At 43.8% G+C, this 14,945-nt stretch overlaps 1 protein-coding gene across 15 annotated transcripts in view; it reads right to left on the bottom strand.

Moving 5' to 3' along the window:
• The window catches only part of DCAF8 (DDB1 and CUL4 associated factor 8), a 48,825-nt gene that overhangs the window by 2,188 nt on the left and 31,692 nt on the right, over positions 1 to 14,945 (bottom strand). For 13 of the 15 annotated variants that reach the window (XM_017864815.1, XM_017864826.1, XM_017864825.1 and 10 more), the window contains 7 exons: positions 14,078 to 14,188; positions 7,675 to 7,747; positions 7,145 to 7,202; positions 6,525 to 6,632; positions 4,732 to 4,862; positions 939 to 1,058; positions 412 to 528 (listed from right to left, as the gene is read on the bottom strand). In XM_017864815.1, coding sequence (XP_017720304.1) covers positions 412 to 528; positions 939 to 1,058; positions 4,732 to 4,862; positions 6,525 to 6,632; positions 7,145 to 7,202; positions 7,675 to 7,747; positions 14,078 to 14,188 — 718 coding nt within the window. Of the gene's footprint in view, positions 1 to 411; positions 529 to 938; positions 1,059 to 2,540; positions 3,294 to 4,731; positions 4,863 to 6,524; positions 6,633 to 7,144; positions 7,203 to 7,674; positions 7,748 to 14,077; positions 14,189 to 14,945 lie in introns of those variants that run through there. The other 2 variants (XR_001883952.1, XR_001883951.1) reach the window with 2 other exon arrangements.

Genomic DNA, 14,945 nt, shown 5'->3' with positions numbered 1-14,945 from the left:
AATACACAGAATGGGTGTGGCTGCAAGCCAATGAAACTTTATTTACAAAAACCAGCAGCAGGCCAACTGCCAGTCTGCCAACCCCTGAACTAGGCCTCTTTTGGCATAAGAGGAAAAATAGAAAGGTCACACTGAGACTTGTTATTTCTTCTCAATTCCCTCCTCCACCCTCCAGCCTTTGCCTTTATGAAGATAGGATTACACATGGATGGCAATAGACAACAGTAGATACCACCCTTTTCTGCTGATGTCTCTTCCAAGGCTGTATCAGGGATCTGATGGGGATAGAGGACAATGGATACGAAATCCAACCAAGATCACCTGATTCCTCCTTAAAGTCACTACTCTGGAGCTTTTTAGCCCTCTTAAGAGGGTCACTCCCTTGGGAACTCATTTCCAACCCCAGCTTACCCGGTGATGGCGTCTCTGTCTCAAGTGATGCATAAGGAACCACAGCATGTGACTATCAAACAGGTCAGGGTGGTGCAAGCTATCTTCATCCCGCTCCCGCTTGTTCTTCTTAATCACCTGGAACCCAAAAAGGTTGGGAAGAGGAGGCAGCAATGAAGAGGAACCCGGGACCTGATCAAGAAGGCTGATCTTCTATCCCAATAAAAGCTAACCATTAAGTTGAAGTGGAGCTACATTAGATTAGGAAACGATGCCCTAGGTTCAGCTGCTGCAAAGGTAGCAGGCTTTAATATAGAATAATTCTCAAAGATGCTCCTTATCCCCATCCTATTACAAATTAGTGCCACTTCACAGCTGCCCCCTGGAGCAGGACTATTCCCACAGAGGAAATTACAGGAATGTGGGGGAGGGTGTTAGAGCAGTGCCTTTAAAGAACTGGGCAGCAAGTTATTCCTCCCTATGACAATGAAGAATCAACAGTATGTGGATAAGCAGAAAGAAAATAACTTCTGCAGTCAGCCACTTACATCTTTTAACCCTGTCAGCTCAGTGGAAGCTTCAGCTGTGGGTGCCCAGATCTTCACATCATGGTCTAGGCCACTGGTTGCCAGCACAGGCAGGTGAGGATGGGGCTCAAGGCAGTTTACCTGGTCAGGAAGAAAGGAAAACACAGACTCAGCAGTGTGTGGGAGTAGGGTTTAAAAGCCACTACTCACCTTGAGCCAAATAATTGCCCTTGATCAGGGCTGATGCAGCTGCTGGGGAAGGGAGGCCCACCCATCCTGAGCCTAAGCCAAAGGGCACTGGGGGTAGAGAAACCAGACACAGACTGGGTATAAGACCAGGCACATCAATCATTTCCTATGTTTAGGTCAGGGGTGGCTTCATCCCCAGATACGGCCCTAGGGATGGGTGAGTGGACTGCCCAAGCTTACTGCTGGCTTCATAAGACAGTGAAATCCAGATGACCTCATTCACTCCAGATTCCAAAGCTCCAACTTGCCCAAGGCTGGGAAAAAACCATCTCAGTGGCTTTCACCAAATGGCAAATAAATTTTAAAAAATGAAGCAAGCAGCAGCTGCCAATGAACCCCCAGAGAAGAGTTGGAGAACAACTACATTCATTTGGCACTGTTTACTAGAACTGGAGGAAGGCACAGGCTGAGAAGAGGAGGCTCAGTTGCAGGGAGTGGTGGGAGTGATGGAGGCTCATATCTGCTTAAGAGAACCTTGCACATCCCAGGGGGAGCATCCTACTACCTGCCCTGAGCAAAACAGGCTCAGCTATAAGGCAGCACATTAAAATACAGCAGCTTCTTGGGGTTCCCATAGCCTCAATCTCAGCCACCCTCTGGGTAAATTCACTGAACAAGGCAAAAGAAATAAACTACAGCAGGAAGGCCTTCTAGCTTAGGCAGCTTCCTTCTGTCTGAAAGGCACCCATGCCCCCTGCTGTCTGACTTGGAAACATGAGCTTCCCTAAGGGAAGGGCAGGGAAGTTCCTACCCCATCCAGAAGAGTTAGTTCCAGATCTAGCTGCTAAAGCATTTTCAGTCTTTTAGTGAAAGGAGGAACACATAGGAAAGGCACCCTGCCTTGCAGCTGGCCATATAGTCCAAGAAAACAACTTCTTTTAGTTCTCTCTGGACCAACCACCTCCCCTGCCTCACCTGCCCAGGCAGAGAACAGCTGAGGATAAGTCAAGGACAGGCATAAAAAACAGAGCTGACCTACAGACTTCCCACTTACTTTGACTCCATCTTACAAATAAACAAATGCTCAGAAAAGACTGAAGCTAAGACTGAGCTTATGAATAAAACAGAAACCTCGTTCTTTATCTCCTCCCATTCCACATATCAGCCTATTGTGAAGTTTACCTTTGGGCTGTTTTAGGCAGTGCAGTTCAATGCCTGGAATAATATCTATCTCTAGTAACGGACAACTTACACATACAAACCTGAACTTTTTCATCTATCTCCTAATAAGCCCTTGTTACAGACCTATACTCTTTGAGCTAGCTCTGCTTGAATAAGTCAGCAAAATAAAAAAGCGCAGGGGAACAATTCCTTGGAACTTAAGACTAAGGAAAAAGCCAGTGGCAAGAGGAACAAGAGAATAACATACAGTACCTGAATTGGAGCCTGCGGGGGGAGCCGACAGAGAACTTCTGGGCCAGAGTACCTGGTCACTTCACCAGACCTGTCTGAATGCCAGGACTTATCCTGTCAATAATGCCTGAGCAGAGAAAAGAGCTCTGGCCTTAGATGACTGGGTTGGGGGAATGTAGAGAACGGGATCAAGCATCAAAGTGCTCTTGGGAGACTAAGGGGCTGTCCTCTGATACCACCCCCCATTCTTGTCCCTGTGAAGCTGAATGGGAACAAAGAAATGATCCTCAAATCAGAGTCAGGAGATCTGGGCAAGTTAGAAAATAACTTCTAAGATCTTTGGTTCTAACATTCTACGTTACAATTACATTCTACTCTACATTTACAATTTGCATGATATAGAACTGCTGAGTCTACTACATTGAAACTAGTGCCTGGTGACCCCCACTGCTGGAAAATTAGGACCAAAAACAGAACAGAGGGAGCCAAGTAAAAGACCACATCGATCATTCAGCTTACACAGAGACAAGAATATGTAAGGAAATTTGCTTCAGGGGTAGCCTCTATATCTCTTATTCTACTTATTTACTCTTAGGACCACTAAAACTTAGGCCTAAGCCCCACCCATCCCAAGTAGATGCCTTCCTCACCTGGGCAAATGGGTTAATCATCAAACCCTGGCATTGGCTGAGCTAAAAGCAAACTGGCCTGCAGAATGCTTTTGGAGAATGGACAAATGCTGGCCTGGCAGAGGGCATTCAGCCCTGCATCTCTCTGGAACAGAATGCAAGGCAATAGCTTATGTCAAGAAAAAATTCACTGGCCCCTTCTGACTTCCTTTTTCTAAATGCCTATTGCATAATTCCCATTAAGACTCAAGTGTTTTGGGTTTGTTCACTGCAGATGACACAGGGGGACCTATGGAAGAGTAGGAAATGAAGCAGGGAAGAGTGAGACACACCTTGAACTTCTAGATTCCTCTCCATTTGTATTCAAACCATAAAAACCCTAGATCTATGCAGGTCCCAGGTCCCCAAAATTTAGAGGAAACCAGAAGAAAATTTGAAATACCCTCATACCAGGGCAAGAAAAACATAAGGAATGGGATCCTGTTTGCAAGGAACCATTCTAAATTCTAAAACCACTCTCTGAAAAAAACCTCATCAAGAGATGGCTAGGCTCTTTGAAGTTCCCCACAGCTAAGAAGCAATAAAAAGGAAGAGAGACTAAGCTGTCTCAGTCATTCCTTAGAGGTCTTGGGTAACCAGACTATTCTGGGCAATCAGTATAATTTAGTCTTCCAAACTGTCTTTTTCCCATCTCCTGTGGTCCAAAAACCTTATAACAGAAAGCAACTGAACTCTTTCCTAATTCTAGGTCTCAAAATGAAAAAAAAAAAAAAAAAAATACGGTTAACCAGATACATCTTAAGAGCTGATGGCTCTTCATTCCCTAACTCGATTCTCACTCTTCCTTTTTGACCTAACTCCACAGAGGTCTGCAGAACTCAAAGGATAGGCAGACTATGATATGATCATGGGTTATACAGCAAGCAGACTGCTCAGCTACTAGAAAAAAATTACATTTGCTTTCTCCTTACATATACACATTTATATGTGTTTGTTACCTATTTGAATGTAAGCGTGACACTTCACCCCTAAATACTTCAACATGTATCTCTTAAGTACAAGAATATTCTCCTACATAAGTAATCAAATCAAATAAATTTAATATTGAATACCATGTTATCTAATGTATAAACCATATTCTAATTTTCCCAACTGTCCAAAAAATGCTCTTTATAGTTTTTATCTGCTGATCTAAGATCCAGCCAAGATCACTACTTAGTTTAAAGGGAAGAGACAATAGAGAAATCTTTAGCCTTGTGTACGAGGGTGTGCCCTGAACACTAACACTTTTTCATTTGGAAAAGGTGCATGCCTAGAGATAAGTTACATCACTCAGGACAGGACAGAGGTTCTTCCCTAAGATCCCTTTCTTGTCTCAATAAACTGTGACAGGGACAGAAGATAGGAACAGGAAGAAAATACTCCATCAAAAACTCAGCACCCCCAGGCTAACTAGCCTTTTATGGCTGGTTGGACCTCTAAAACATGGTATTATGTAGTCACAGAATTCAGTGTCCCTGCTAAAACCTACCTTAATGACTGGAGAGATTAGGGAGCCAGCCAGCTCAGCATACCATACTCACCACGCCTCCCTTGTCCCCCTCCATGAACTGAATAATCTGGCAGGATGATTTCTCCCAGAGGAAGATGTGCCCACAGTCACTACCGCTCACCACAAACTCACTCTTAGGGCCATAGAAATTGACGCCTTTTACTGAAACGATAAATGAGGGAACAAACCACATGAGGGTTGGCATCAGGCCTATATATATTCATCTCAAAGGGAATTTAATTATTCACAAACTCTAAATCAGCTGAGGGCCAAATAATTATTTTCATTTTCTCAAAACACATCAAGAGATTATGCATGTTTAACAGATAGTTATAAGAATCACAACAGTCCCAGAGATGATTTATATTCTCCCAAAGAGCTCGCTCCTTAGGGCAGAGGAATCTGCAATCCTTTAGCAGCAGCCTCAGTCTCTAAGTTTATACCCTAGCAAGCAACCACAGGCCTCTCTAATCCCTTACCTGTCCCACCCTGATTCGTCCCAGCTGTGTCCACTCTTAGGCAGTACTGTCTTATGGCCTAGGATTATCTTTGATATGTGGACTTCACTGGTACTTTGTCAATATTTTTGGGGTCATCAGTTGATCTGAGACTGATGAAGGTATATGCCACAACTGCCTCAAGAAGCAAGTCATCTGTGCTTGCTACCATTAACAGGGTTCCACTCTCCAGAATCAGTAAAAGAAGCCAAGAGTTCCAATGACTATGGTCAGTACAATATTGGCCATGAGACTGGCACCCTTCCTTCATCTGCCTGTGTACTGAGATCCAAGAACAGATTTTTCCCTCCCTTCTTACCAGCTCAGGAAAAAAAATAAAAGGAACTGCTATCTCCAAGACAAAATCATGACAGGTATCTGTTAGGAGTCGTAACAACAGAGTAATGATTCCTCAACTTTTCTGGACATTAGAATCGTGGGTAGTTTTTAAAAATCTCAGTGCTCAAGTTCCATCCCATCCCTACTAAATCAGAATATATAGCGTTAAGGCCAAACTTATTTTTAAAAGAACAACAGGATTGGGATTGGTGGCTCATGCCCAGCACTTTGGGAAGTCAAGGCAGGCCGATCACTTGAGCCCAGGAGTTAGAGACCAGCGTAGGCAACACAGTGAAACCCCATCTCCACAAAAAATACAAAAATTAGCCAGGTGTAGAGGCATGCACCTGTAGTCCCAGCTACTCAGGAGGCTGAAGTGGGAAGATCACCTGAGCCTGGGAGGTCGAGGCTGCAGTGAGCCATAATTGCACCACTGCACTCCAGCCTGGACAACAGAGTGAGATCCTGTCTCATAAACACAACACAAAACAAAACAAAACAAAACAAAACACATGAGGTGATTTCAATGTGCCCCAAAGGAACAAAACAGGCCAATCTTGGGCTAGTTACTACCACCATTCCTCCTCTTCTGCCTCATCTAAAAGAATAGTTTACTCCTCCTCCTAGAGGTATAAGGCCACTCCCTATTTAAGTAATTCAGGACCACTGACTAAACAGGGCTTTCCCTGACTCCCTAAGACATTTGTGCTGATTTTGAAGTTACCTGAAATCTTCAAAAAGTTAGTCTAGTCTCCTTATGTCCAAAACAATTAGAAGCAACATTATTGGAGTGACAAGAGATGCTCTTGAGTGCATTCCCCTCTAGCATAGTGGAGAAAACATGAAAACTCCAGTCCAATTCAGGATAATCACTCAGTGCCCATGGCAACACAGGCAGGTAGTTTCTATTTCTATAACCTGAGCAAGACACTGTGGTTCTCCAAAGCCACCAGGCTTGGGCCACAGAAACCTAGGAAGACAGTCTCACCTGTGGCATTATTTCTGTGGCCCTTGTATCTCTTAACATACTGGGCCCCATCACTGTGAGAGGAGTTGAAGAGGTAAATATCTTCATCATTGTAACTGGCCAGGAGCTCTGCCAAGAACAAGAACATAGCAGTGAAGGCAAAGGCTGAAAAAAGCAGGGACCAGGAGTTGGGGGTTGGGGTGGGGCTTCTTGCCAGTAGTGCCCCCTCCAAATACCCAGGTGTAGCACCCATCTTATTTGGAACACCAGGCAAGTCCGACTGTACAGGGTAGACTAGGAACATACTGCCAACCCAGGGGCAGCAGAATGCTCAAAAAGATCATACCCATTACCTCAGGAATGAGTCAAAGGCATAAGAACCTGCTCAGGCAAGCAACCTGGGCTTCAGGACAGGCCCTGCCAAATATCATCTGCAGCATTCTGCAAATGGTACCTGGCATCTCCAAGGGTCATCTGCTGTATCCTCCCGCTATGTGCTCACCATCAGCAGTTACTCCCCAGCTGCTCTACTTGGAGCTATAGCACAGTGGTGAGCACTGGAGGGCACATGCCTCACTGGCTCAGCAGCTCCCTAGACAGAGGGGGCATGCCAGCCTAGGAGCTGGGCCCTGCTCACGTACCTGTGCCGTCGTGGCTGTACACAAGACAGGTGATGTTTGCTTTGGACTCACTGTTCACCTGCAATAAGGAGCAGATACTGACTGATGCCCCACCCCCCCATTTGTTATACCATCTTCAGGAAACAGCTTTTCCTTCAAACTCCCCTATATCTTCTCCCAGAGATTTGAGAAAGACAGACAGAGACAAGAGTACAACTGCTGAAACATGACCACCTCAGGGGGTAGCATCTTGGGGCTTTCTCTTGGTTGTCATCTGTGTGCTAGCCATTTTATGTACATTGTCTCATTAGGCCTCACCATCAAGGTGCAAGGCAGTTATTTTTATTTATATTTTGTCGATTAAAAAATCTGAGGCTATCAGAAGTGAAGTGACTGCCAAGATCACAAGGCTGGTAAGTGGTAAAGCCAGGAATCAAATCCAGATGATTGGCTTGAAAGTCCAAGCTCTTCCCACCATACCAACAAGTTCAGGTGCAGCCTTGGGGTTGAGTCAGGGAAGCCTGGAGCAACTGGCCCTTCATGAATCTTACCAGGTGATGAGGACAGAACTTCTTGAGTACTCCATTGTTCTCATTCTCATCAATTTTCCTCTGGTCATAAATCCTATAGTTGGAAAAGCAATGAAAATGTAAAAATTTACAAACAAATCCCTTAACGAGCTACAATCTGATGTAGTGGCAGGAAAATGCCAGCTGGATGAAAATAAACAACATTTTCCAAACCAAGCTCTGGCTTGTGCTCTTCTTAAAGGGCATCCCTTTTCCAATCCATTTCCAAACCCCAAGTCTTTGTTTTGTTTGTTTGAGACTGGGTCCTGCTCTGTCACCTAGGCTGTAGTGCAGTGGCATGATCCCGGCTCACTGCAATCTCTGCCTTGTGGGTTCAAGCGATTCTCCTGCCTCAGCCTCCTAAGTAGCTGGGACTACGGGTACACGCCACCACTCCCGGCTAATTTTTGTATTTTAGTAGAGACAGAGTTTCATCATGTTGGCCAGGCTGGTCTTGAACTCCTGGCCTCAAGTGATCTGCCTGGCTTGGCCTCACAAAGTGCTGAGATTACAGGGATGGGCCACCACACCTAGCATCAAACCCTAAATCCTTCATCCACGTACTTCCCATTTTAAGTGGCAATCCTCAATTCTGTCAGTCTGAAGTTGTCTCTCTCTCTCCTCAAGTGTTATATCACATACTGATAATTTTCACTGAAACAGCTAACATTAATATGGAGCTTTTTATGTGTATATTACCTACCGAAAAGGGTTACTCACGGGCAGAAACCATGCTTAATGTAAGTCAGTGGGTCCGTAATCCCTCCTTGAAACTTTATTTGGCCTATTCTCCCTCTCATACCCCACAATAATTATTAAAAACTACCACCCATAGCTCAAGACTCCCTCTCCTTTCCACATTCTTATCAAGCACACTACACCTTCACCTTCCTTCCTCTCTCTAATCCAAGCTTTAAACTCAAATATTTAGGATACACACATTATGTGTCAAATATTATGCTAGGTGCTAAAAATACAGTGAGGAACAAGACAGATCTAGTATCTGTCCTCACCCAGTCTCCTCCAATCTCAGGGTCAATCTTTTGACAAATGCTCTTCATTTCATCCTTCCAGGGACCTTGTTTGATGATTATCTCATTTCTCAACCTCTTCCTCATCACCAGTTGGCCACTTTCTAAAAATCCTTCTACTGACTGTCCTTTCCTACTATTGCTTTTTTCCTCCTTCCCCTTACAGTCACACTACTGAAAAGAACGATCAACATTCAATATTTCCACTTCCTTATTTCCTATTCATTTCTCAGTCTATCCTAATCTGGTTTTGGTCCTCAACTCACCACTGAGACTTTCTGGCTGAAATCATCAGTTAATTATATCCATTTGTCAAGTAGGTATAAGTCTAGAGCTCAGAATAAGTGTGGTCTGCAGACACAGATGTAAGTCATATATCCGTATATAGGTGGTAGTTAAAGCACTGGTAATGGAATTAGATCTCCAGGGGAAAATATAGAGAGGATTTTCCCTTCCTCCTTTAGAATCTCTGGCCTCTTTCAGAATATAATGAAAACTCTAGTCCCTTCTTCCCAGAAAAATGCACATAAGCACACTTTCTGGAGGTTCACATAATACTTGTACTTCAAGTTAAAATTCCCTGGTATAGAGCAAGATGAGAGCTGAAGACTGAGATGCTGGAGGACATCAGCATTTAATGGGTGGAAAAAGGAAGACACACCCATGAACAACACTAAGGAGTGGTTGGACATCACGGAGAGAAGGTGTTTCAGGGAAGGAGTAATAATGTCAAGAGTAGAGAAAAAGATTTGAAAAGTATCTTGTTGGCCGGGCGCGGTGGCTCAAGCCTGTAATCCTAGCACTTTGGGAGGCTGAGACGGGCGGATCACGAGGTCAGGAGATCGAGACCATCCTGGCTAACACTGTGAAACCCCATCTCTACTAAAAAATACAAAACACTAGCCAGGCGAGGTGGCGGGCGCCTGTAGTCCCAGCTATTCGGGAGGCTGAGGCAGGAGAATGGCGTAAACCCGGGAGGCGGAGCTTGCAGTGAGCTGAGATCCGGCCACTGCACTCCAGCCCAGGCGACAGAGCGAGATTCTGTCTCAAAAAAAAAAAAAAGAAAAGTATCTTGTTGGCTTTGGCAGTTAGGTTACTGATGACTTAAGCCTTGACATCTACGGCTCACACGATCCTCCCGCCTCAACCTACCAAGTAGCTGGGACTACATGCACACACCACCATGCCGGGCTAATATTTTTATTTTTTGGTGGAGACAGCATCTGCCCAGTTTGGTCTCAAATTCCTGGCCTCAAAAGATTATCCTGCCTCGGCCTCCCAAAGTGCTGGGATTACAGGTATAAGCCATACACCCCAACTAAGTGTTTATTAATAACCTACTATATTCTACATATGATGCTAAAACAAGGTTTGGCAAACATTTTCTTAAAGGACAAGACAGTAAATGTTTTAAGCTGGTCAACAGGCAAACCATCTAATCTCTATTATAACTATTGAATTCTGCCATGTAGCATGAAAGTGGTCATAAACAACATGTAAATGAAGGCCATGGCTGTGTTCCAATAAAACTTTATTTATAAAAACAAGCAGTACAGTTTGTCAAGCCCTGTGATAGACAGTAAGCATAGAAAGATTAATACAAACATTCCTACTACTTTCTGAACATATGATAGGTCCTTGATAGTTTATATTTTACTTTATTTTTAGTTATTTTTTTTTTTTTGTGACAGGGTCTCACTCTGTCATCCAGGATGGAGCGCAGTGGTGTAATCACAGCTCACTGCAGCCTCAAACTCCTGGGCTCAAGAGATCCTCCCACCTCTGCCTCCCAAGCAGTTGGGACTACAGGAGCATACCACCACATCTGGTGATATTTAATTAATTAAAAAACTAAAATGTTTTAATTTTTTTTTTGGTAGAGACACAGTCTTGCTATATTGCCCAAGTTGGTCTTGAACTCCTGACCTCAAACTATCCTCCAGCTTTGGCCTCCCAAAGTCCTCTAGTTTTATAGTCATGAGAAACCACACCAAGCCTCTTGACATTTTAAGTCACATAAGGAATAGCTTTACAATCCTCTTCATACCTTTACCACATCTCTTCCCACATGCCTTCAGGCACCCACTAACTTGTTACCCTAAGTCTCTCTTCTGTACCTGCCTTTAATCTAATGTTCTCTCAGTGTTGCTGATTTTGGCTTAAGAACTGGGAAGTGAAGAGATGATTTACTGACTGTGCTTCATCAATCAGGGCCTATTCTTAATCCTTTAGCAATAAATTTTCATGTCAGCCAATCACACTGCCAAATTTACCACTAAATGATTCATCTCATATATCCTCTTTTTCTTTACTCCTATAAATTCTTAAAACTAAGCTAAGCAGGAATTAGCTTAGCTTAGCAGGTATAGTAGGGACTCATACCTATACCTCCTCTACTTGCCTACTTTTTTTTTTTTTTTGTTACCACAGGCCAAAAGCATGTCTCCCCAGAGCTTCCCTTAAATACTTTTTAATAACCCTAAACTAAAATTCAGTATTTATGATGCAAAAGCCTTGAGGATGAGTAAGCTATTTCTCTGTATTCCCTTGAAGTAATTTCTTTAGGTTAGGAGTGAAAGTTAGTGATGTTATGATATAAAACATTCAGCAAAAATGTTTTCAAATTTATACCAGAAGATGAGCTGTTCGGGTTCTTTCAAAGAAAGAATAAGAAAGGAGAAACCTCAAAACAGTCAGTTGCCTGCGCAGGAGAGGTGCCAAAGAAGTTGAGTGTAACCTAATGTCAGAGAAGAGCTGGAGTGCTGAAAGGGCCACCTGCTCAAGTAGGATCAGTGTGCCTCAAAATCTTCATGTAGCCAGGCACGGTGGTTCACAACTATAATCCTAGCACTTTGAGGGGCCAAGGCGGGTGGATCACTTGAAAACAGAAGTTCGAGACCAGCCTGGCCAACATGGCAAAACTTTATCTTTACTAAAAATACAAAAATAGCCAGGCATGGTGGCACATGCCTGTAATCCTATCTACCTGGGAGGCTGAGGCATGAGAATCACTTGAACCCGGGAGGCAGAGGTTGCAGTGAGCCGAGATCAAGCCACTACACTCCAGCCTGGACAACAAAGTGAGACTCTGTCTCAAAAAAACCAAAAATCTTCACGTAACTTCTGCCAAGTAAATAGCCAATAGAGGATACTGAGGCTGATAAGAGACAGAAGATCTGAGTATTTCTCCTTGTGCTGAAATGCTAAAACTCTTAAGTCCTACTCTAACCCTGGGAAAGTATCAGCTTTGGGTTAAGGCAATATGAACTACAGTTCTCAATACAGCAAATTCCTACATTCCCCTCCAAACACCTTGGTCCTAGTGGTGGAATTCGTTAGAGACACAGACTTTTCAAGTAACCTGGAGCTCTAAGTAGGAACTCCCAACTCGAAATTTCAGTGAATGCTCAACTTGGCAGGGGGAGCAACTGAAAATGTGTAAAAGTACAACCCTTTTTGATCAACAGCTTCTTATCTAAAAAAAAAAATCGGCCGGGCACAGTGGCTCACGTCTGCAATCCCAGCACTTTGGGAGGCCGAGGCGGGTGGATCACCTGAGGTCGGGAGTTCGAGACCAGCCTGGCTAACGTGGTGAAACCCCATTTCTACTAAAAATACAAAAAATTAGCCAGACGTGGTGGCGCGTCTGTAATCCTGGCTACTTGGGAGGCTGAGGCAAGAGAATCGCTTGAACCCGGGAAGTGGAGGTTGCAGTGAGCCGAGATTGTGTCATTGCACTCCAGCTTGGGTAACAAGAGCGAAAGTCTGTCTAAAAAAAAAAAAAAGAAAGAAAAAAAAATCTATGGCTACACATTTGAGGACTGTTGGTAACTAGAGGAAATGACTTTTGAAGAAATGGGAATAGGGGAAGAACAGAGAAACAAGGTTTTGTCCAGGATTCCTGAACAAGGCAAAGTCATCTCTCATGTATTTTCTAAAAATGTACCCTATTCCCCATGATTCTTACTAATAAAATGAATCTGGAAATACAGCTATAAAATGTGCTCTCATTTCAAAAGGAAGATGACGCTTTTCACTTACCATTAGGAAAGCAAAAGTCACTCATTTTTCTAGTGATCTTGTCCCCCTCTCTCCTTTCTAACTGATGAGCCCAAAGAAACATAGTTAAAATAGGCCAAATGGATAGGGATGAATACAGCTTACTACTAAGGGTCAGAGGAAATTAACTAATACATATGGAGATTGAATTCACAGTGTGTTTTCCTTAGGTCATGTATCAAGAGCCAGTGTTAACAAAAGGTGTTCACAGTAACAAAGATATCACTATGGATTAAAAAAAGTGGTAGCTCAGGACAGTGAAAGTCAAAAAACCCTCAGTTCACACTAAGTGCTCCCAAGTCAAACTATTTCTGAATTGAAAACCAGTATTTAAAATTTCTAGGCCGGGCGTGGTGGCTTACGTCTGTAATCCCTTTGGGAGGCCAAGGTGGGTGGATCACAAGGTAAGGCGTTCAAGACCAGCCTGGCCAAGATGACAAAACCCCGTCTCTACCAAAAACTACAAAAATTAGCCAGGCGCGGTGAGAGGCGCCTGTAATCCCAGCTACTTGGGAGGCTGAGACAGGAGAATCACTTGAACCCGGGTGGCAGAAGTTGCAGTGAGCTGAGATCACACCACTGCACTCCAGCCTGGGTGACAGAGTGAGACTCCATCTCAAAAAAAAGGATAAATAAAGTAAAATAAAATTTCTAGTGCATGTTTATTTATATATGAAAAAGGTAGAAGATTATTTACTAATACAGCAGTTGCTGGTAAACCTAAATTCACGGCTTAGCTGCCATGTGAGGACCTTGGTAAATTCATCCAACTTCTTTTCTTTTTTGAGAGAGACTCTCGCTCTGTCATTGAGGCTGGAGTGCAGTGGCACAATCCTGGCTCATTGCAACCTCTGACTCCTGAGCTCAAGTGATCCTCCTGCCTCAGCCTCCTGAGTAGCTGGGACTACAGACATGTACCACCACGCCTGGCTAATTTTTACATTTTTTTTTAGAGACAGAGTTTCACCATGTTGGCCAGGCTGGTCCCAAACTCCTGACCTTAGGTGATCCACCTGCCTCGCCTCCCAAAGTGCTGAGATTACAGGTGTGAGCCACTGCACCTGACCATCATCTAACTTCAAAATTTGATAATCTCTAAAATATGTAAAGTCACCCCTCAGAGACTGTTACATTAGTGAACAGAACATCTCCAAAGGCATGTAAGATTTTTGGAAAATGGTAAAAAATCCAAGATAATAGTTAATGGATTCCTAGAAAATTCATAACTCTCCATAAAGGAGCACCGGTAATCAGTCTTATAAACTGTCAAAGACACAAAAGAGCCACAAACTCACCTTACAAACTGATCTCGTCCACCCACTGCAAACTGGTGGGTATTGGCAGGATTCACAAAGATCGTATACAGTCCCACTTTCTTCTCTTTCTCTTTTGTCACCACCAGTTTCCTTTAAGAGTAGAAAAGCACAGAAAATTATATACTCCAAAAGATCCAGATGGCCATGGTAAAGGAGAGCCAAGAGAGTAACATGGCTAATAAGTAACCAAAGAGATTCTCATTTGGAAAGAAAGAAGTGTTGTGTTTTGTCTGTTTGTTTTGTACGTAACAACAGGAAAAAAGCACACACATGTATAATATGGGACTTTGGGGATTGGGGGAAAAAAACCTGTAGTGAAGTCACCTTCTAGTGTTCCATAAGAAGTATAAACTAAAGGTATATGAATGTACCGCTCCTCAGGAAGCCTCAGTTTAGCTGGACTCCAACACAATAACAGCCAGTCATTAATCAGACAACACTACAGATACTTTCCTACCCTTTATTGATAAATACATCTTATCTTCCCATCACCTGGGAACAAAGGGAGAAGTGGAAGAATCACAGAAACAGTAGGCTAAAAAAGACCTCAAGCGCCGGGCGCGGTGGCTCAAGCCTGTAATCCCAGCACTTTGGGAGGCCGAGATGGGCGGATCACGAGGTCAGGAGATCGAGACCATCCTGGCTAACATGGTGAAACCCTGTCTCTACTAAAATACAAAAAACTAGCCGGGCGAGGTGGCGGGCGCCTGTAGTCCCAGCTACTCGGGAGGCTGAGGCAGGAGAATGGCGGGAACCCGGGAGGCGGAGCTTGCAGTGAGCTGAGATCACGCCACTGTACTCCAGCCTGGGTGGCAGAGGGAAACTCCGTCTCAAAAAAAAAAAAAAA

The sequence above is a fragment of the Rhinopithecus bieti genome, unplaced genomic scaffold, assembly GCF_001698545.2.
Source record: "Rhinopithecus bieti isolate Rb0 unplaced genomic scaffold, ASM169854v2 scaffold_77291, whole genome shotgun sequence".
Lineage (NCBI taxonomy): Eukaryota > Metazoa > Chordata > Mammalia > Primates > Cercopithecidae > Rhinopithecus > Rhinopithecus bieti.
This window is presented reverse-complemented; position numbering and strand designations above follow the sequence as displayed.